We start from the raw sequence: 23,220 nt of genomic DNA on the forward strand, positions 1-23,220 counted from the left end.
AATTAGTATTTCTATCCTGTTATGTAATTGTCATTTCTTTTTAGTGGTTGGAATAATGAAGTTCCAGTTTCCTAGCAAATTTGATGATTATAATGCAACATTATTGTGTATATTCACCATGCTGTGTATTATATCCCTAGGGCTTATTTACTACTCATTGCAGAAAGGTGAACTTTTAGTGAGATACTTTGCACACATGCAAAATGAAACCTGGCGTATTTTTTTTTTAAGTCCAAAATCAGAGCAGCTGACTAAACTGTCCTCTTGCATTCTTTCCTGCTCCAGAGAAGTGATAGAAATCTTCTCGGCCCTCCATAACCTCTTGCGACAACTGTGGCTATAGCGGAGGTTCTATTATTCCCTTAATATTTCTTCTTCAGTGTGGGGAAGGAAGAGGGAGGAGATTTTTTTTTAATCTTCTTAGGGGAGAAGAGGGGAAGCCACACCCTGCTGTCACCCTCTATTAAGCATAGGAGCTGTGGAAGGCAGCCTGGTTTCCTGGTGGTGAGGACACAGGTTTTCGAGCCAGAGCCACCTGCCACTTACTGGCTGTGTAACCCTGGCGAGTCCCTTCACCCCTAAGGCAGGTACACAAATGTCTGCCTTGCAGTTATTTTGAGAATTGTGTCAGGTCACATATATAAAGGTTCTGGCATGGAATAAGTCTTAAACGGGAATGATTATTATCTTTATAGGCTTGGGTGGTCTGGTCTGGGAAACTGACCATCATTTGTAATATTTCTCTGGGAAGATGCATTCTAAACAGCTGACTTTCAGAAACACTTTGGAGTATAACCTATCTGGAGAGTAGAGACCTGTACTAAAGGGAAAAAAATTATATATTAATATATAATTATATATTATATTATATATAATATATAATTATAATTAATATATTATGATATATAATATATAATTATATATTAATATAATTATATATCGTGATATATTAATTATATCATGATATAATAAATTAATTATATATTAATTGAATCAGCTCTCTTCTTTCTAGTTTTGTTTGCATCATCCATCTGTGTAGCCAACCCTTTCTTTCATACGACAAAAGTAAAACTCAGTCCACCCCTCTCCAAGGAATTTCCAAGTCTGATTAGTAAAGCCTGAGGAAATGGCCAGTTTTACTGATAGCTCCACACGTTGGCGTTTGGGAAGACAAGTTATTGGCATTACCTCTGCATTTCCACTGCCAAGGGTAGTAGCACTGGTTCAGCCTGAACTAGAACTTGTGAACTTTGGGTCTGTTGGCACTGCTGTCTCCAAGTTCAGGCTTTGCAAAACAGAGACCGGCTGTGTTCCTGTGACCGTGGTTCAGGTACTAAGAGAAAGGGTAGAATTCCGCCACAGGAAAAGGGAAGCCAGCCTTAAATAGTGGTTCTCAAAGGGTGGTCCTGGGGCCACCCATGCCAGAAACCTGGAGTGCTTATTAAGCTTGTACATTCCTGGATGCCCCCTCGCCCAGTCCTCCTGGTCCAGATCTCCTGGGGGTGCCTCTCATAATGTGCATGTTTAACAAGCTCCCAGAAATTAGTTTCATGGTTTGAGAACCTTGCCTTAGGATAGGTTATTGGGGAAGGTGTGGGAGGGAAGGAGAGGGTAAGTAAGGGTCTCCCAGCTGGTTTAAAACACATCTCAGAGGAAAAAAACTTCTGTTTCTAGTGATAGGGACCACAAAATAACCTTAAAAAAAAAGACCACTATGAAATACAAAGAGTGAAAACCCAAGTGGTACTCAGCTTGGGCAGCTCAGTAGGACGGGCTGTGTGACTGGCCTCCCTGTAGTGATGAGAGGTTTGGGGTTTAATCTGTGGAGATAGAGATGAGGTCTGGCCCTTTGGAAGCTGGAGCTTAAACTGAAACTTTTACCGTAAAGTGAGGACTATCAAAGTTCTTTGTTGTAAGTTAAAAGGTAGACAAGGAAAAGAAAATCATCTGCCAACACTGGGAGATGACCGAAAAGCTTCTTAGCCAAGGCTCGGGGCAGAAAAAACAAAAGAAAGCCAAAGAAAAGTATTCTTGGAGAGTGTGATGATGGTACTGGTTTAGCATTAGAATTTATACTCTTTGTGTGGATTAAGAACCCTAAGTTCTGGGCCAGTGATACCCGTTGGAGACCTTGTAGGAACAGACACAGAACCTCTCTGGAGAAACAAGACCTCAACCCAAATCACACGGGATCCTCACGTTATCCCATAGTAAACCCATAGTAAAGATGCATATATGATCCCAAACGACTAAATGCTTGAGAGAATAATCTGTCCTGAGTTAGAGTCTTCAGACACAACTAGATCCCACAAGAACTTGGAATAAGGAACTGTTGGCAAGATACCATAAAATATATGAGTTCAAAATTATTGAAGAGGTAATGAAGAGATTGAGCATGTGAGGTAAGAACAAGACAGTATCCAAAAAGATCAGGTAGACTGGAAAAAGAACCAAATAGAACTGCTGGAAACAAAAGATGTCTTCACTGCAATTAAATGTTCAACAGTTGAATTAAACATCCAATGAGGCACCATGGAGATGAGCTTATAGAGTGGGAAGATAGGCCGAATGCAAGAAACCGTCCAGAATGCAGCCCAGAGAGAGAAAGGCCCAGAGGCTGAGACCTGGACGCTAGGATGACAAGATCACATAAGGTCCCAGAAGTGGAGAACAGGATGAAGGAGAGACATTACTTGGAGAGATAATGATGTAAAAATTCCCCAACTTGATGAAGGTTGTGCAGCCTCAGACTTGTGCAGCAGAACGAATCTGGGCAGTATGCATTTCTTAAAAATCTGTGCAGACCGTATTAGCTAGATTGTAGGGTGGCTGCCGTAAGAAAGTACCCAAAAACATGACGGCTTAAAACCAGCAGCTGTTTATTTCCTTCTCATGTAACCTTGCCGATGTGAGCAGTACAGTCCTGGGGTGATGTCTGCTGCATGGTCGAAGAGGGTTCCTGTGATGGCCACATCCCAGCCTCTTCCCTTTATGGGTATGACCCGGAGCTTCCATTCATCGCTTCTGCTTATATCCCGTTGGCCAAAATTTATTCTCGTGGTCGTTCCCAGGTGCAGGGAAGATTGGAAAGTGCAGTCATTATTCTGCATAACGATGTGCTCTGTTAAAAGTTGGAGGCTTGGGGCGCCTGGGTGGCTCAGTGGGTTAAAGCCGCTGCCTTCGGCTCAGGTCATGATCCCAGCGTCCTGGGATCGAGCCCCGCATCGGGCTCTCTGTTCAACAGGGAGCCTGCTTCCTCCCTTCTCTCTCTGCCTGCCTCTCTGCCTACTTGTGATCTGTCTGTCAAATAAATAAATTAAAAAAAAAATCTTTAAAAAAAAAAAAAAAAAAAAAAAAAAAGTTGGAGGCTTTATTTTGTGTGAGAAAGAAGAGGAAAACAGATCCTGGGGATCAAGTAGCAGTTATTAGCCTGGAATTTAAGTCTAGAATGATGATAATAAGTAGAAGTAGAGTCTATAACTTTCAAATCAGTAGAGTAGGGAAATAGAATAAAGTCTATTAAATCTAGACCAGGAAGGAAAAACAAGAGTATTAAAAAAAAAAAAAAGGAGTAAATAGAAGGCAGAAAATGCAACAGAGAAATAAATCCAAATGTATCAGTCATAGGAGACATATATAAGAATGTCTTGTCACATACAAGAATGTAGCATTGCTGTATGAAAAACTGGAAATATCCTAAACGTCTATCAACAGGAAAGTGGATAAACATACCGAGGGTATTTGTACGGTGGAATACTACATCGCAGGTAAAAATGAATCGGATGAGCTACGTGCTTAAATCTCAAACACCAGCACTGAACAAAAAAGATCCGGAGGACGTGTAGAGAACAATGTGGCTTATATGAAGTTTTAAAACCTACAAGACGGTCTATCTATTGATTAGGGGTGTATGCAAATGAGATAAAATGTAAACACAACCAAGCGTGGGGTTGATGCTAGAAGTGAAATCCAAGAGTAGACTGGGGCCTTCGCCTCTCTGTAGTGGCCCATTTCTTATGTCAGAAGCAGAGACAACAGAAATTAAGATCTGATAAAGCTGAATGGTGGATACGTGTTTAAAATACTATTCTCCATGTGTTTCCTGAAATATTTCATAATAAAAAAATGTCTTACAGCTCCTTTCTCCCCTGTTCCCCAGGGTCCTTAAACACATCAGTAAACACACTTGGGTGTAAGTAGGTTGAACTTTGTAAGATTGGCCCCGTCTCTTCTTCCAGGCTGCCTTTGATTGTCATGTAGCTGGAATGCCCTCCCATGAAAAGGTTGGGGGCTCAGATATGACTTGGGTAAAGAAAGGGGAAGCATGTAGACACAGGGCAGAAGAGGTTGGGGTTCAGGGGGAAGAAGATAGAGAAAGACATCTTGACTAGGGATCATAGGCTGGAAGAATTGAGGAAGAGTACCAGGACAGTAGCCCAACATCAGACCTCTTGGCAGGAAACCTTAAAAGCCATAAACACCACGTTGCTCAATGTCAGGGCTGGGCCTGTCACCTGCAATCATCCCAAACCCACAGGACAGGTTCAACAGTTCACTTAAAGATTTTCCCCCGTGCGTCAAGGTAAGTTTCAGATCACGGGAGATGACTCAGGTTTCTCAGGAGAGCTGGTGCTGGGGCCAAGCCCAGGTCGGGTCTCTGTCGCTGCTCCTAGAACTTACTAGTTAATCATCACCAGTACCCACCTATACCGGCTAAGCCAGGTCAGCTCTCTGGGTCCCTCTGGCCAGCCCTTTCACTCGGCCACAGCCCGTGGGGATTGCACCACCTGGCTGGCTGATGGCCGCTCGCTCATGGCTGGCTGTGGTGCAGAGCAGGCCAAGCCTGGGTGCTTCCCAGGGGAGCGGCCCTTCCTGGGATCAGATCCTGCCCATGGGCTATGAAGGTTTGGAAACGTGCCCTTCCTCCTTCCCCACCCTACAGCCTCCCTCTTGCAGAATTGCTGTTCGGGATGTGGAATGATCTGTGCTAAAAAGCAAATTTTTCTGAAAGAAAAGACGTCGAGGTTACTGCATAATCCCTCACCTAAGGGCGAGGAAGGGCAGGGGAGGGGAAACAGTGTTAGACTTTTCTCTGCTGGTGCACCACACCAGGCCTGGTGTGCCGTTGCCATGGACACCCAGGCTGCCAGGACGACGCACTGTGGAGCCAGATGAACTGAGGGTGCACTTTTTGTCCAGGACAGGAGTCGAGGGGGTGGCTGATGCCGGGGAGTTCACATCTAGCTCTGCTCCCTGGGAGCCTCCCCCACCGTGTCCGGTCGATCCGCCCCCCCCCCCCCTTCCTGCTCTGTTCTCTTCCTTGCTCTGCTGAAGAAGTCACAAAGGCTATCAGATCAATTTAAAACTTGATACTGTTCTAGGAGGATCTATAGGTGGTATGAAAGCCCCTGGGATTTTTTTTCTTGTTCTTGCTAAACTTGTGCTTCAGTCATCCCATCAGAAAAGTGGGAGTGTAGTAACTGCGCAGAGGAGCCATCCACAGTAGGAATGACCATGATGAACACACGGCATCAGTATTAGAATTAACGCATGTTTTAAGCTTTTGATGTATTTATCTCTCTCTGCTTCCAAAAGGGGTTTGAGTGGATTTATTGAAAAGAAGTAATGTAATGAAACATCCCTCGTGTTTAGTTTTTATTATTATTTTTTTAAGACTTTATATTTATTTGACAGAGAGAGACACTGCAAGAGAGGGAACAAGCAGGGGGAGTGGGAGAGGGAGAAGCAGGCTCCCCGCAGAGCAGGAAGCCCAGTGAGGGGCTCAATCCCAGGACCCTGGGACCATGACCCAAGCCGAAGGCTGACGCTTAACGACTGAGCCACCCAGGTGCCCCAACATCCCTCATGTTTTAGCTTGAATATTTTTCACTGAAGCGGCTTTTTCCCAAGACCCCTTCCAGTAGGATTGTGTGCACTCCCTCTTTTCTGGAATTTCTTACTAGTTCCACCAACCAAGGTTTTGAAATGCAGTAACCCAGTTTACATTTATATACCAAAAATGTGTAGGTTAAGACTTTTTTTGTTTCCTTAAACACAGAAGTGGTTCAGTTCAGTCCCCTTGAACAAAAGAACAATGGCTGTTGCTCCTCCCCCCCTCAGACCAGGGACTGTTCGGAGGTGGTGATTCTCTGGAGCCATCAGCTTCTCAACGTATGGCTGGAACGCAGAGGCCAGAAAAACACTTCCTTACGTACCTCAGAATTTACGAAAAGGTCAAGAACTGCGAAAGGAGAGTACTAGGGCTGTCAGGACTAGTTGGAAGTATGTTGAAGTCTGCATAAAGTCATCACAGAATTGGCCTTAGCTGACAGATCCAGTTTGCTTTGGGAGCAGATGCCTTCTAGAACTTTCATTCACTGTGGATGAGCTCGTGTGTACATGTGCGTGCGCGCAGGCGCAGGCACATTGAGAGAAGGGAGAGGAAGAGGCTTTTCATTCTCCCAACTACCTTTTTTTTTTTTTTTTAAGATTTTTATCATTTATTTGACAGAGATCACAAGCAGGCAGAGAGGCAGGCAGAGAGAGAGGCGGAGGCAGGCTCCCTGCTGAGCAGAGAGCCCGATGCGGGGCTCGATCCCAGGACCCCGGGATCATGACCTGAGCCGAAGGCAGAGGCTTTAACCACTGATCCACCCAGGTGCCCCTCCCAACTACCTATTTTTAATAGGGTCCGCTGCAGTATTTTTCTGGAACCTCAGTACTGATAGCGTTCTGTACCCCTATGAAGCCATTCGAGAAGCTCTGTGCCAATATGGGCCTGGCCCCACGATGTAGCCCAGAAGCTTTGCTATGCTTTGCATCCTGTGGCCAGTCTAGTGTTTTCCAGAGTGTGGTCTGTGGGCCTCCTACATCAGGATCACCTGAGATTTTCTTCCCAAGCGCATTCCCAGGTCCGTGCCTCAGGCTTGCTGAATAAAACCGTCTGTGGGCAAGGCCCCGGAATCTGGCTCCAGGACGCTCTGTGTGGGTCCTTACACCCCTGACAGTGAGAGCTCTGAGCACGAACTCCCTCTACGGCCTCTCAGCATCTTGAGCCCCACATGCCCCAGAGGAGCAGGGGACCCACAGAGAAGACTCAGAGCCCCTTCACTCCTTCCTTTTCTGTAGCCAGACCAGGGCAGCCCCATGGTGCCGTATTTTAAATATTTAGGACTAAACATAGGATTTGACTTAAACAAAAGATCTAGTAAAAAAAAAAAAAAAAGTTGAATGGCATGGGCTTTGATAACAGAATTAGAACCATTTTTTTTTTAAGATTTTATTTATTTGACAGACAAAGATCACAAGTAGGCAGAGAGGCAGGCAGAGACAGAGGGGGAAACAGGCTCCCCGCAGAGCAAAGAACCCAACTTGGGGCTCAATCCCAGGACCCTGGGATCATGACCTGAGCCGAAGGCAGAGGCTTTAACCCACTGAGCCACCCAGCGCCCCGAGTTAGAACAATTTAATAGCCCAGACTGGGGGCTGCTGCTCACACATGGGCAGGTCACTTACACAAGTGAGACAGGTGGTCCTGGGAAGAATCAGTGGAACGGGCTGGAGCTAGAGGAGGAAGCCAGTTATCGCCATGAGAAAGTGGAACCCGGGGCGCCTGGGTGGCTCAGTGGGTTAAGCCTCTGCCTTCGGCTCAGGTCATGTTCTCAGGGTGCTGGGATCGAGCCCCGCGTCAGGCTCTCTGCTCGGCGGGGAGTCTGCTTCCCCTTCTCTCTCTCTACCTGCCTCTCTGCCTACTTGTGATCTCTCTGTCAAATAAATAAATAAACTCTTTAAAAAAAAAGAAAAGAAAAAAAGAAAGTGGAACCCTAGCTTGGCCAGATCTTCTGAGTTTTCGAGGGAAGCTGGAAGCCAGGGATTATATGTGGAATCTCTGTTTTTATGTGACATACGAGATCTGGATGTGAGAGACCTTGCAGCTAACGGCACCACATACTCTAGAACCAGTCCTCCCGAGTTTGAACCCTGGCTCTGCCTCTCTGCCACGTGGCCTGTTAGCGAGGTTCCCCAGCCCGCCGGCGTCCGTTTCTGATCTGTACAGCGGGCTAATAGTAGTACGTGCTCCTTCCTAGTGGGATGAACATTCAGTGAGTCGACACGTGTGGAGTGCTTAAGCCGGTGCCAGACACACAGCCAGTGGCCCTGTGGAGTTCTCTGTGTGTCAGCTACATGCCCCTAACACGCGAGGTCTTGCAAGATGCCCCAGAGGCTAGAGTTGGCAGCCTCAGGCTTGAAGCCATTCTTGCTGTAGGTGGTTGATTCGTGGGATGACCGTATAATTTATCATCTAACCCAGGACGCTCTGGAAAGAGAAAAGAAGGCCCTATTAGTAATTATCATGGGACAACAGGGGAACTCCAGACCGTGCCAGGCAAACGGGTCTCCCGAGTCCTCCGTGTCATCTCTGTCTCTGAAAAACCAGCAAGTAACTGACTGTCAACTTCACCATAAGGGCCACGTTGTGCACCTGAGCTCTATGCGAGGCACCTCGTGGTCATCTTTCCGGCAACTCTAGGCGGTGGAGACTCATTACCCTTTATTCCCTGGCAAGGAAACTGAGGCACAGAGCAGTTCAGGAACTTACGTAAAGCCACACCGTGGCAGAGCCAGTCAGGTTCAAGCCTGAGTGCTTCCCTGTGCCCATCTCTCCAGTGGGGGCAGCGTGGCAGTAAGAATGCTGAGCCCCCATTTCACAGAGCGGCTGAGCCCCAGCAGGTGCAGTGCTCGGCTCAGACCACCGTTCAGCTCACAGGGCCGTGCTGGGAGCGCCCGAGAGGGCCCACTGCTGCCGCTGCCCGGGTGCTGCCGTGTGACGGCATCATGAGTGTACAAGTGTACGAGCTGCAGACACAGGGATCAAGCACCAGGTTGGCGCCCAGTGCATGTTGTCAGGTCACCGAGGCCAGTGCTGGGGCCACTGATTTATGAGCCTCGTGTGCCGGTCACAGCTGGTGAGAGCAGAGCCGCCTCAGAGTCACCTGCCTGAACCTGACACCTCCTGGGCCAGCGCGTCACCCCAGGCCCACAGACAGCTGAGGACAGCTGAGGACACGGCTCTAGGGAACCCGCTGAGAGGAGAAACAACCCAGATCAGGGGTGGCCCTGGATGCAGGGTAAGGAGCAGTCTGCCCTCGTGAGAACTATTGATGCTGGTGTTAAATGAAGTTCGAAAACTCTAGAAATGCTGTTGGGGCACAAACACACCTGGAGTACTCCCAGGCCGTGGAGGAAATGCGCATTCGTCACGACACAGGGAGAGATTGGTGTTAAAAATACTCTTCAAACAAGGATGGCAGGATGTTGGTAATCGTTGGACAGTAGTGAGGGATACATGGATGACCGTTACACTCTTCTCTTAAAAACGTTCCAGATGTTCAAAATGTTTTCAGTGTTCAGAAATTAGTTTTAGAGGGAAAAAAAAATACTCCAGCATAAAGGCAAATACAAAATGCTTTGAGTTTTGAGTGTCCCTGCCGGGAAGATAAGAACAGCTGTAGGATTGGTAGGAATATGGGGACCCTGCGGCTGCCTGCCCAGGCTGGGAAAAGAACCCAGACTCTGTGGAAGGTGCCTTCCGTTACATTTGCTTCAGTGATAGCGTACTTTGTTATTTTTTTAATTAACATATGACGTACTATTTGTTCCAGAGGTATAGGTCTGTGATTCATCAGTCTTACATAATACCTTGTATTATATAATTATAACACATACCCTCCCCAGTGTCCATCCCTCAGTTAGCCTATCTCTCTACCCCTGCTCCCCTCTAGCAACCCTCAGTTTGTTTCCCATGATTAAGAGTCTCTTATGATTTGTTTCCCTCTTTGATTTCATCTTGTTTTATTTTTTCTTCTCTTCCCCTATGATCCTCTGCCTTGTTTCTTAAATCCCACATAGGTGTGAGATCATATGATAATTATCTTTTTCTGATTGACTGACTTCACATAGCATAATACCCTCTAGTTCCATCCACGTTATTGCAAATGGCAAGATTTTATTTTTTGATAGCTGTGTAATATTCCTGTGTATGTGTGTGTGTAACCTTTATCCATTCATCTGTTGATGGACATCTGGGCTCTTTCCATAGTTTGGCTATTGTGGACACTGCTGGATAGTGTACTTTAAAGGGATGTCTAATAGTATAATCTCAGTGGGAAAAAAAACGCTCACTGTGTTGTCAATACCAGAGGGATTTCCAGCCCTCACCAGTGTCATTGACTGCTCTTGGTCCAAGTGGAAATGCCCAGCTGGGCAGTAGAATTCAAATACAGTTCTGTTCTTCACTCTACCTTGGTTTCTCCATCCATAGAATGTAAAGACAAGTTTTTCTATGAAAGGAGTTTGAAAATATCAGACAGTTGTCTGATATTCAAGAAGGTTATGAATATGAGTGATCATTTCCTGTGGGAATCTTATGTCTTCTGAGCTACAGAGGAGATGTTACATCTGAATGGTCCAGCTGAAGGTTAATCTAGAGAAACTTGTCAGGAATCCAAAGCCTTCCTATTCAGTATTTCATTGTATTTGTATTTATTTTATTACTTAAGTAACTTTTATACCCAGCGTGGGGCTCAAACTCATGACTCGAAGATCAAGAGTGAGAGAGAGGGGCACCTGGGTGGCTCAGTGGGTTAAGCCGCTGCCTTTGGCTCGGGTCATGATCCCAGGGTCCTGGGATCGAGCCCCGCATCGGGCTCTCTGCTTAGCGGGGAGCCTGCTTCCCTCTCTCTCTCTCTGCCTGCCTCTCTGCCTACTTGTGATCTCTGTCTGTCAAATAAATAAATAAATAAAATCTTAAAAAAAAAAAAAAAAGAGTGAGAGAGATGCTATCCCAGCTGAGCCAGCCAGGTCCCCCTCACTGAATTCTTTTTTTTTTTTTTTTTTTTAAAGATTTTATGTATTTATTTGACAGACAGGGATCACAAGTAGGCAGAGAGGCAGGCAGAGAGAGAGGAAGGGAAGCAGGCTCCCTGCCGAACAGAGAGTCCGATGCCGGGCTTGATCCCAGGACACTGGAATCATGACCTGAGCCGAAAGCAGAGGCTTTAACCCACTGAGCCACCCAGCCCCCCCTCCCCCCACTGTATTCTTAAAAAATCAAATGCTTCTTCGGTGCCTGGGCAGTACAGTTGGTTAAGCATCTAACTCTTGGTTTCGGCTCAGGTCATGATCTCAGGGTCAGGAGATGCAGCCCCACATCAGGGTCTGTCCTGAGCACCGAGTCTGTTTGAGCTTCTCTCTCTCCCTCTCATTCTGCCCCTCCTGCTTGTGCACGTGCTCCCTCTCTCTCTCTCTCTCTCTCAAATAAGTAAGTCTTATTTAAGAAATGTAAACACTCCCAGCAGCTGTATTAGAGATGGTTCTGAGGTGGGCCCAAACTCCAACTCTGACTCGCTTAAGCAAATGGAATTCATTTGGAGGATCCTGGGGCAGCTCATGGAGCAGGAGGAATGAGCTAATAGTCGTGACTTGGTGAAATTTGTGCACGATCTCCCATGGTTCTTGTCTCTGGTCTCTCAATCCCAGATGTCAGATTCCTGGGGACAGAGAACCTGGTTGGCCCAGTCAGGCCTGGTGCCTAAGGGGGACACGTTACATAGTACTAACCTGGTCACCGGGGGCCACCACCATGTGTCAGCCTACACCCCCCCTCCAGCTACACAGAATTCTTGTTGCTCTGGGAAGCCAGCCCTATCCCCATAATACCAGCTGATGCTAAGCTCTTATATTCCCTGTAGCTGTTTGAAGGTCAGGGAATTCTGTAGCACAGGCTCCACGGCTGTTTGACTTGGGGAAGGCCATCTGGCTCTAACTGATGCCTGTGTCTGGCTGGCACCACCCCACCCTCTCAGGCTTGAGTCGAGAGGCTTGATCGTGATGATGAAACCTGGGAGAGGATGGAGAGAAGAGCTGCAGGCAGCCTTGGCCTGAGCACATGAATGCCCCTCAGCGGTGGTCCTGTCTGCTGGGAGCCCAAGGGGCATTTTGCCCCATGGTTTTCCCTGGGATCCTCAGATCCTTTCATAGGGAATATGTGCTGAAAGCATCTGTATTTCCCCAGCCCCCAGAGGGAGGAAAAAAGTGGGTGAGGAAAGGCTGGCGTGCCCTCCTCCCAGGGAACTCTCCTTTCACTGCCCAGCACCAGGCTGGGGGGCTCCTTCTCCTGCGTCCTTGAATCAAGAAGGGAAGGGCAGAATTGCAGTTGAGTAGATGAGAGATTGGGAAAGAAAGAAGGGATTCAGTTCGCTGGTAAGTTTCAAACCAGGGTCCAGGCCAAAAAGAGAAGGTTGAGTAGCGACAGAAAAGGCCAGATGTGCAGAGATGAGGTGGGCGAGGCTGGACTGGAGCTGGGAACGGGAGACCCGTCCAGTCTCATGGAGGACAAGGCTGAGCCATTCTGCCCCTAGTGTGTGTATAATGCCCCCCTGGGGCAAGGCAGGGTAGGGCTGGGAGCAGGTGACTGACCGGGCTGTGGCTCAAGGAAGCAGGTGGCTCTTGACAGGAGAGTTGGACATGTGACTGCCTCGGTGTGGTGATGTCCACGGGGCAGTGTGTGGCCGGCCCGGCCCAGACCCTGGGAGGATGGGAGCTGCAGTCCAGCCCACACTCTTCACCGGGAACTTGTGAAGCTGCGGGTGTGTCATGTGGGCTCGTGAGCATCGCCTTAGCTTTTAGCTTAGAGCTGGTCCCTCAGGAGCCTCCGTGGGTAAGAACACTCGTCCCTTAGCTTGGCCAGTTGGTGTAAAATTCCAGAATTGCCGAGCTCCTCAGACCTCAATGGCACATCTCTACTGGTAGCAAGATAGAATTTTTAAAAACGTGTCCCAAGCGTCTCTGTTTAAGATGAAAGAAATCAAATAAGGTGATGCCTGTTGATGCCATTTATAGTCAGAGAGGTCCTTGATAAGGGATTAATATTTGTCCCCAGCTAGTGAGCTGTCCTTGGGTGGGAAGGAACATTCTCTTACTGCAGGCGTGGCGGCTCACATGGGAGCATGTTTCGTGCTAGGCACGTGGTGAGCAGTGGCAGGGCCCTGCCTGGGACCCGGTGCTGACAAGACTGAGGGCTGAGAGTAGCGTTGCCACATGAAGAACGTTCCTGCTACCCACCTGGGTACCCCATGCATGGGAGACAGAACTAGGCTTCTGCTCACTTAGTAGAGAGGACAGCAGCTCTAGGCTCTTCACCAGCCCCCTAAATTCGGGATATGGGAGCAGAGGATTGCCATGAAGATCTTTGCCCTAAGACCCTTGTGCTGCCCTTGAGCTGAGCAGTTTAAACCTGGCCCGTGTGGAGTGTCTACACAATTGGCTCACTTTGCCCTGAAGCCACGGTCGTGGTGGGATTACCGCACCGATATTTGTCCTTCTTCTCTGGTCGAGCAGATGCAGGAGCTGGAGCAGAGGCTGCTGGAGGCAGAGCAGAGGGCAGAGAACGCCGAGACCCAGGTAACCGGGGTGGGGGACGGGCAGGACTGTGCCGCAGAAATGGCTCTTGGCCTTCCTGGATCCTTCCCAGGGACACACACACACATACATACTCGTCACCCTCACCAGCTCCTCACAGAGACAAGGAAAACCAGCCGTCATGTGTCCATTCTTCTGAACAGATAATTCAGGTGCATGGAGCGCTCTTTGGGCATGGAGTCTTTGGTTAAGGGTTAGCGCGAGAGCAGGTGGCTGGGTTAGTCCAGATGGGCCAAGTTATGCTAAGGTAATGGGTCTCAGCAGTTTATCCCATCCAGTTCTCTGTCGTGGTGCATCTCCATCCAGAGTTAGCTGGGGATTCTGCTTCCCACAGGGACTTGGGGATTGAGGCTGACGGAGCTCTCCGTCTTCCGCCTGGACCCTCTGGAACAGGCCGCCTCCTTGGTTGCGTGGCAGGGAGAGAGCTCTTAAATACCTCAGTCCAGAAATGATGAGTCACTCCACTCGGACCCATGGGCTGGAGGGAATTCCATGGCCATCTAGCCACGAGGGGGCTGGGCAGGGTGAGAAGCACAGGGACTTTCAGTGAGCAGCAGCCATCTCGGTCACGGTGAGCTCGAAGCAGTTTGTCCTGCCCAGCTTGTCCCTGTTGAGGCCCCCAGAGTGACATGGTCAATGGTTTCTTCCTCACATCCTTAGTTTGCCCACGTGAGGCTTACTAAATGGTCCCAGAGTTAACTGGTCCCCCTGTTGTCACGAGGTCTCTGCCTGGGACTCAGGGACTGGGGCATTAGGGAAGGTCCCAGGGCAGGTTAGTGGCCATTTCACACACACATGCTAACCCTGCGTGACGATGGTACTTTGAAGGTGGGTGTGATGGAGGAGAAGGTGAAACTGTCCAATCTGAAGAACGTGGACGCAGCGGGCAGCCTGCACCGGAAGTACCAGGACCTGCTGAAAGCCATGCGGGGCAAAGATGAGCTCATCGGCCAGCTGGAGGCGCAGCTGGAGAAGCAGGTAAGGGCCGACACCCCACTCAGCACCATTGCCTCCTGCAACGGAACAGGGCCCCTCTGCTGGTGGGGGCCCCTCCGTCATGTGACTCTTCTTTCACATGGAGATTGAACTGTTAGAAGCCAGGCAGGGGATAGAGTGGGGAGAGGACCATGGAGGCAGACTGATCTGGGTTTGACACCTCCCACCCACCCCCACCCTGCCCACAAGTACCTGCTGCTCTCTGGCTGTGGGCAAGTAGGTCACGGATTCTCATTTACACAGCTGTAAGCTAAGGGTCATCATACACCCTGGGGCTGTCCAGAGAGTGAACTCAGGTAATCTATGTATGGTATCAGACATGAGGTTGGGTTTGGTAAGGAGAGCCCGTCCTTCTCCACCCTGGCCTTGGGCCCTGCCTGTGTAGTATCAGAGCGGCACAGAGCTGGACCGTGAGCCTCGGTCAGCTGATTGGTCACAGTTTCTCAGTGAACCTGAGTAGGCATACTCGGATTCCCAGACATGGGTGCCCAGGAGAGGCCATGCCTAGCATTCCAGCTTCATTAGCCCCTTTGCTCCGGAAAGGGTTTCTGAAACATCACTCTGCCAGTTCCCTGTGCCCAGCCTCCTCCCCTTTACAATCCTATTAACTTCTCCCCACTGCTGTCCCTTCCCTCTGTCCTCAGCCTCACCTTCCCACTTGGCACCAGAGCACTATCATTTCCCATAAACCACCTCAGTGTGGCCAGATGACTGTTAATTTTCTGTGTGAATTCTCCATGAGGTGCCAGCTGGTCCTGGGAGTATCTCCCCACCATCATGGGCAAACTTGTAATCATTCATCACCAGTCACTGGACGTGTCCATGGTGCAATTGGGCCTTTGTATACTCTGGGGCACCCAGCGTGTGTTCCTGAGAAGTCGTGGGGAAATACGACGTCGACCCGTGAAATCTCTAATCAGTTATTCATTGACTTTGGAGGTACCTCCTTTTTCTTTTTCTTTTTTTTTTTAAATTTTTTATTTATTTATTTGACAGACAGAGATCACAAGTAGGCAGAGAGAGAGGGAGAAGCAGGCTCCCCGCTGAGCAGAGAGCCCGATGTGGGGCTTGATCCCAGGACCCTGGGATCATGACCCGAGCCGAAGGCAGAGGCTTCAACCCACTGAGCCACCCAGGTGCCCCGGTACCTCCTTTTTCGAGTGCTTCATAGAAGTGGCCACGTCTGGGCCAAATGATTCCCGCTGAAGCCTGGATCAGAAAAAAATTGTTTTCCAATAATAAAAGGTCAGAATAGAAAGAATGCTGTTCTACAAGTCAGTAGACCTAGCCTTAGTCCCAGCTGTGCTCCCTATGCTGATGGAGGCAAGCCACGTCACCCTCTGGGCCTCCATTATATAGAGGGTATCAGACAAGGGCAGGGGTTGGCAGACCTGTTCTATAAAGGGCCAAGGAGTACATACTTTGGGCTTTGCAGGCTATGTGGCCTCTGTTGAAACTCTTCAGTTCTCTGGTTGTACCAGGAAGGTAGCCCTAGACAATACTTAAGTAATAGGCATGCCTGTGGCTCTGTTCCTGTACAACTTTATTTATAAAAACAGGCGGGGCAGGGGGAGAGGAACCAGGTGGAAGGCTGGATGGTGGCCAGTTTGCAGAGCCCTTCAGCTGGTTAACCTTAAGGTCCTTCCAGTATTCCCTGTGAACATTTCTTGTGTATCAAAGGATAGCATTCCATTTTTGTTTTGTTTATTTAGCCAAGCCTGGATTTGTGGGCTCCTAGGTTATGTCCAGTTGTGAGGTTTTTTGCTTGATCAAATAATACTGCAACTAACGATGCCCAAGCCGTGGGTTTGTCGGGTCAGCGGTCTATACATTTATGAGAATTTTTTTTTTTAAAGATTTTATTTATTTATTTGACAGATCACAAGTAGGCAGAGAGGCAGGCAGAGAGAGAAGGGAGGAAGCAGGCTCCCTGCTGAGCAGAGAGCCCGATGCAGGGCTCGATCCCAGGACGCTGGAATCATGACCTGAGCCGATGGCAGCGGCTTTAACCCACTGAGCCACCCAGGCGCCCCCAGCGGTCTATACATTTAAAACATTGACAGATATTATCAAATTGCTGCCCAAAAAGGCTTTGCCAATTTCTAGAACAGGGGTTTTTTCCAACAGCCCTGGCAATTTGGGATAATATCAAACTTCTAAATTGTGTTAGTCTGATAGAAGAAACAATGTCTGATTTTTTGTGCATTTTTAAAATTACAGTTGGGTTGAACCGCTTTTCATGGGTTTCTCTTTCCCTTTATTTCTCTGTTGACTTCTTGTTCGTATTCTTTTCACGTGTATTTATTGGTTTGTTCATTTCAGATTCGCCCTCTTTGTGTAAGCCATTTGTGTTATAAATCATCCCCCAGTTGGTCTTTTGATTTTAGGGGAACTTTTGTTTGTCATATAGTAATTTATGGTGACAGTATAGATTTGATTGTCTTTTTCTTCATGGCTTCAGGGTGTGGATCACGCTGAGGAAGCCTTTTCCCACTTTCAGACTATTTTTTAAATTCATAAGTGAATTTCTTTTTTTCCGCTGCCCCTCCCCCCCCCCACCTGCTTGATATTCCTTCTCAGGGTTTCCTGCCTCCAGTCATTCACTCCACTGGTGACCGCTCTGATGCACTGAAGCCCCTCCCTTTCTTGCAGAAGCAGATGAGAGCTGAAGAAGCAAAAGTTGTCCAGGAAAAAGCTGCGAAGATCAAAGAATGGGTGACTCTGAGGTTAGGAGAGGTGAGTGGAAAACTCATCTCAGGAAGCCTGGAGTGGACATGCAGGGGGAATGGGAGGTCCCCTCCGTGCCCCAGCATTTTTCTGCCTCCTGTCTGCGGGGCCTTGACTGACCTTCCTTGTATTACTATCTGTCCTTCACTCGGCTTAAACACTGAGACTCGCTTCACTTTTCCATTCCTCCTGTCACCGTTGGGTTTCCCCAGAGCTCCTGATCAGCTTTGTTTGCCCCACAGAGGACACACACCCTGCACCTACCCTCTCCGCTGCACCTCTGCCCTCTCCGTTCTTCTCAGCTGGTCTCTGTGCTGTTGGCCAAATACACATGTCATTGCCCGTTTTCCCCATTTTCAATGTACAATTCAGTGGCATTAAGTACATTCACACTGTCATGCAGCTATTGCCACCATCTGTTTCCAAAACTTTCATCACTCCAGACAGCAGCTCTGTGCCCAGGAGTCACTAAGTCCCCGATTTCTCATCCCCTGACAGCTCTGTCCTGTCTCCACCTCTAGTTCGAGGCTTACTGCCGCTCACTTAGGGAAGCCTGGGGCTAGAAGCTGCTGTGCTCCCAGCAAAAAGAAACAAAAAGCAACCTCTTTCCAAACCAGAGGGCAAGGAATTGAAGTTTGGGAAAGGACAAACATCAGCTTCTCTTCCTCTGTCCCAACAAAGTGGTCATGCCTGCAGCGGGTGTTGACGGTTTTGCCTCCCCATTTCCTGTCACCTGCTAGACTATGAACTCTTGGGGTGCAGAGCTGATAACCTGGTTTGCCTCCATATTTGCTGAAAGGTGCTCAAAAAACTGGGTTGGATTTCAGTCAGAAGACAATGCAGCAAACGTGCACAAGGGTCTCGTAGACAGTGTGTTAAGTAAAGGAAGCTCGACCCAGAAGTATATTACTGTATAAGCCCAGTTATACCAAAAGGGGCACAACTGAGCCCGTGTGTGCAGGGGTGCGGGCCTGGATGATAAAGCCCAGAAAGCAAGGAAGTGAGTCTGGTACACTTAGTGGTTGCCTTCCAGGGGAGGGAGAAGCATGTGCCTGGGAAGGGGCGAGTCTGGGGTTGTAGACTGTGCTGGCCAATTCCTCTTTCTTGACCTGGGCGGTGGTCACGTGAGTGTTTACTTCAGAGTCATTTGCTAAGCTCTTCCTTGATGTGGTCTGCAGATTTCTGGGCACGTATTCCACTTCACAATTCTTTTTTTTTTTTAAATGGTATTTTAGAACAGAAGGTTCAGGGGCTGCCAAATGGAATTCTATCCCAACCGAAACTGGTTAGCACAAAGGAAAGGGGGTAGGTCAGGGCTCCCTGGGAGGGTCAGCCCTGGATTGCTGGGGCACCAAGTGCTCTTTTTCAAAGATTTGATCTTTGAAAAGGATTTTAATCTCATTTTGAATTATATGCCTGAACCTGTCGGCTAAGTCTTCTTAAATCTTTATTTTTCTTTTTGCCCAGCTTGAGATGGAGAATCAGCACCTGAAGAGCAGTAATCAGCACCTGGCAGAGCAGGTGGGCGCCCTCCAGGATGCTCTAGAAGGTACGAGGGACAGGCTGTGTGTGTGTGTGTGTGTGTGTGTGTGTGTGTGTGTGTGTGTGTGTGCACGCGCACGCGCACTGAATGGAGGGAGCTCTCACTATGCCTGTTTCCCCCCAACCACAGCTCTTCAGATGGCACCTTCGGGGAAGCTGCTGGTGGCTCTCCAGAAAACCCCAGAGCAGGATTCTGATGCGTCGGGGCCAGGGACACAGCCGATAGGGCAGGACAATGGTCCCCAGGCCCAGGGTGCCCTGAAGGCAGCTCTGCCTGCATCTTCCCCAGGTGCTCTGCCTAGAAGGGACTCTGGTCCTAAAGCAGGAATTTCCCTGGAGGATTCTAGTTCCATCGTGGTCCATCCTGGGGAAATAGCCGAGGCCAAGACCCTTCCACCTCATCTGGGAAGAGAGGGCTCTCCCCACCGGCTGTGCATGAAGCCTCGCACCCACAGACATGGTTCGGCCTCCTGGGGGGAGGGCCTGGTCACTGCTCAGGGAGGGACGCTCCCTGGGACAAAGAACTCTGCCAGGGAAGGAAGCCCGGGCTGCAGCTTGACCCTACCAAAGGCGCGGGTCCCCAGCACCCCCCGGGACAGCATCCAGCTGGCCAAGCGGCACCACAGCCAGCCCCAGGTGGGCCCCGAGTGCTTCAACCACGTGGTGAGCATCGAGATTGGGACCCTGTCAGCCCTCCACCCCTCCAGGCTTCCTGAGGCAGAGGCCCGAGCTGAGCTCCGGGAGGAACCAGAGAATATGGAGATGGGGGAGCCACCCCCAGGAGGGAAGAAGGAGGAAAGAGAGAGCCCACGGGCCCGTGGAGCTGAGCTGGAGGAAGTGGATTTGGGCAACACACCCCCCACGCCCCCCCTGCACCGGTTTCCATCCTGGGTAAGAGGCAGTTTGTTTGCGGGGCGGGGGGCAGGGGGCAAAGTGTGAGAGGAGGCTCCCAGCCTCGTGGTGACCAGCAGGGGCAGAGCCCGGACTCGGAGTGGTTGCACGCCGGCCGGCTCTCCTTTCATGAGCACCTGCCCCTACCCAGCTGGGTGCTTGGTGCACATGTTCTCATCGAATCTCCTGGACTCTCTGCGGTGTTGCAGTGCACTGGTGAGGAACCCAGGTCCCGAATCAAACCACTAGGGTTGAACCGTTGACCCTGTGACCCTGAGATGTTACTAACCCTGTGAGCTTCAGTTCCCCATCTGTGACATGGGGATAACAGTACTTTATCGGGTTGCTGTGGGGACGAGTGTGTGCACAGGCAGGGGGCACCTACGGTCGTGGTTCCCAGAAAGCACGGGCTCAGTGATACGGGATTGGGGACACCGAGGAAGCAAGACCAGCCATGCCTCAGTCTTTGCAGAGCCGGGTGATGGCTACATGAGATCATTCTTTATCCTCTTCATTCCACTTTTGTTTCTGTTTGGCATTTTCCGTGATAAACAGTTGAAATAAAAATGGGGGGTGGGTGGACGTGGATAAGGCTGCCGAGGTCAGTGTGGAGGGTGAGATGAGATTCGGGGTGTGGAGCGTGTAGCTCAGGGCCTGGCACGCGTGCAGTACCCCGTGTCTGCGCGGGCATGAGGTGCTGTCCCGTTACCCCACAGACTTGCTCCCTTGCCCGTAGTCATGGAGTCCCTAGTGAGGAGCCGGGCTTTAAAGGTGGGCTCCACTGCCTCAAGACCCGGCTCTAACCTTCCATCTGCACTGCCTCTTGGGGGACATCCCAGAGCAGATGTCCCTTCTTCCTCGTGCTCAGACCCCCTGATGCTGCTGTGGTGGGAGATGTCTAAACGAGTGTCTGGCTCCTGGCAGCATAAGGAGTGGGGATCCTGGGGACTCCTTCAGGGCGACACTGCCTTTCATTTTCACTGCTGCCCGGAAGACCTGTCTTTCCAGCAGCATCTTGCAGGTGCTGGCCATAAGGGGGCCCGATGGCCGGAGACATGGCCATGCCTGGGAGCGGGGTCTGGGTGGGGGGCTAGCAGGTCTTCCTGGCCAGTCTTTAGGCCTTAGGCTGCTGCCCTGTCCCTGAAGCTCAGGGGTCACAGGAGCCACACGAGGCACAGCCTTCTGGAGAGCGAGGGTGAGGTGGGGGTCAACGGGCAGAGAAGGAGAAGAGGGGCAGGCAGGGATGGAGAGGATGCTAGGAAGGAGGGAAGGGCCAGGCCAGGCCAGACCACCGTCAGAGCCGTCCCTCTTCTCTTTCATTGTTGTCTTGTAACTACAAATGCTCTAGAATCCTAAAGCAGAGGCGAGCAGTGAGGGAGCTTTTGGGTGAGGGATGTGACGGAAGGCCTTAGCAGGTGGTACCAGAGAGAAGCTGCTCGCTTCTGCCATTGGGCCAGAACGGAGCCGTCTGTCCACCGTGATGGCTCCGAGGGGTTCTTGTGTTCTGCTGAGTGCGGACTGAGGGACGGGGGAGAGAGACCCAGGGGAAAGGGAATGAATAAATAGAGAAGATGCTTCTGATGACACTCTCCCCAGGGGACATCAGCTGAGCCTCGGGGGTGCAGGTTTTAAGGGGCGTTGGGTTTTTCCACGGGCCCTCCCTGCTCTCAGCAGGGCCGCGGGACCCTGCAGCCGGCCATGCCAGCTAAGGAGTTGTCTCCTGTTCACAGTCCTCGTTGCAACTGGCCCCTAAAAAATCCCCAGTGGGTGCCCACCCTCTCTTCCCTGGTGGGATCCGCTGCACAGTGTCTGAGAGGGAATCAAGACTGGGAATGGAGAGGAGGGGGGCAGATACACTGATCTGCCGATTCAGAGCCTCCGGAGCCCTTTTTTGGTTGATGAAATCATCCTCATGAGTTGGGCCGTGGATGATTCTTGTGAAACACTCCCATGTCTGTTTTACCTAAATCCCTCGGGCTTCGCTTGCATGTCCTCTGGGGGGTTAGAGGCCTGTCCCTGGTTGAATTCCATGATCAACACTAGCAGGAATAATCCCCTCCTGGGACCCCCTCCCTCACTGCCCTTCTATCTCTTATCTCCTACCCCTCCGCTCAGCTCAGGGGAGGTCCCACCCAGCCCTCCCTCCCCTAAGTACCCAGAGCTGCTGCTCCCCTCTGGGGGACACCCCAGGAACACCCCGCAGCCCTTCTAGCCCCAGCCCCCAGCCCTGCTGCCTCCCCGAGCCAGCCAGGCCTACTTTTCCTAGTCCTTCTGACTCTCCTGTCCCCTGAGGGGGTCTTTGTTTCCCTTTACCTTGAGTGAAGAAAGAGATGGGGAAAGCACAGGCAGGGTCTCTGGGTTGTTTGATCAAAACCATTAGAAAAGCTCCCTAGGCTTGTGGGCCTGCTTCAGACCCAGGAATCCTGAGGGATAAGAGGGAGGAAGGGTAAGGGAGAAGACACGTCCACATGTCTTCTACAGCAGGGTTCAGGGTCCTGGGTGAGCTTAGGTGGCTTTGCAGGTGGGGCCTAACCGTGCACATCACATTGTTACTGTAGGAAAAAACCGTGTCCCAGTTTCCAAACACGGGCTTACCAAAGGGTCCCTTGCCATGGGGCTCCCTTTTCCTCATTATCAACACCCCAGCTTCAGGGGATGAGAGTCTGAGACCCAGGGCCTCTAAAATGGGTATGATTCAGAGAAATAGGTCAGTGACCCCCTCCTCTTGAACTTCCTTGTGCCAAGGGAAAGGTGGAGGCAAGAGAAGGAATGAATATCTGTTGGATGCCAAGTATATTCCAGGTGTCAGATGTTCACTGACAGTTAAGTATTAGCCCCACTTTAGGGCAGAAGAGAAGGAGGCTCAGGTGTAACCTCACCCCACCAGTAACTGGCCCAGGCCAGATGCGGACCTGTGTCCACAGCCATCCTTTTTCCTCCACACTCAGGAGGGCCTGGGCTGGTGTCCGTGCTGGGCCCTGACCCTCTGGGGCATTCTGTTCCAGGAGAGCCGGATCTACGCGGTGGCCATGGCTGGCATGCGGCTCTCGGATGCATCTCCCAGAACGAATGCCACCTGCTGCGGTGAGTCCCAAGTGCACCGCACGTGCTGGACAGGGTGGGCATGCAGGGGGGAGACTCTCAGCAACACCCAGGGCCAGGGTCTCCCAGCACCCCCTCCCCCTCCCCCAACAGGTGAGGTTCAGTGAAATCGCAGCCCGACTACCTCTGAGGCAAAAGGAAGCTGTACAGGTTTAGCTCTGGGCTTGCAGAGTGGGCGTGGCCTTGAACAGGACTGTAGCCAATTACAGAGCTGGAAGGGACCTTAGAGGCGGGGTCCTCCAGCTCAGCCTCCCACCTGCATGGGCTTCCCTTCTGTAGTACGGGGGTCGGGGGAGCTCCCTAGTGCCTTGATTTAGATGAACCTCCTGAAGGAACCGCATCCCTACCCTCTGGCTCCTTAGTCAGCCGGCCAGCTACTGAATTCCCCCGAGATGTGAGCTCCGTGGTCTCACAGTTGGTAATGAACCTTCGCAAGAGTAGGACTGAAGGAGTCCTGGCCCTATCCTAAGGATAGCCAGCCCA

General features: G+C 50.4%; 1 protein-coding gene across 1 annotated transcript in view; it reads left to right on the forward strand.

The window, feature by feature from the left end:
* PLEKHH1 (pleckstrin homology, MyTH4 and FERM domain containing H1) overlaps positions 1–23,220 on the forward strand; it is a gene marked incomplete at its 5' end in the record, with an annotated part of 42,895 nt that overhangs the window by 402 nt on the left and 19,273 nt on the right. The window contains 6 exons of the mRNA XM_080809596.1: positions 13,399–13,461; positions 14,308–14,457; positions 17,128–17,211; positions 18,670–18,751; positions 18,875–19,635; positions 22,641–22,719. Coding sequence (XP_080665722.1) covers positions 13,399–13,461; positions 14,308–14,457; positions 17,128–17,211; positions 18,670–18,751; positions 18,875–19,635; positions 22,641–22,719 — 1,219 coding nt within the window. The remainder of the gene's footprint in view (positions 1–13,398; positions 13,462–14,307; positions 14,458–17,127; positions 17,212–18,669; positions 18,752–18,874; positions 19,636–22,640; positions 22,720–23,220) is intronic.

The sequence above is a fragment of the Martes martes genome (genome assembly GCF_963455335.1).
Source record: "Martes martes genome assembly, chromosome: 7".
Classification (NCBI taxonomy): domain Eukaryota; kingdom Metazoa; phylum Chordata; class Mammalia; order Carnivora; family Mustelidae; genus Martes; species Martes martes.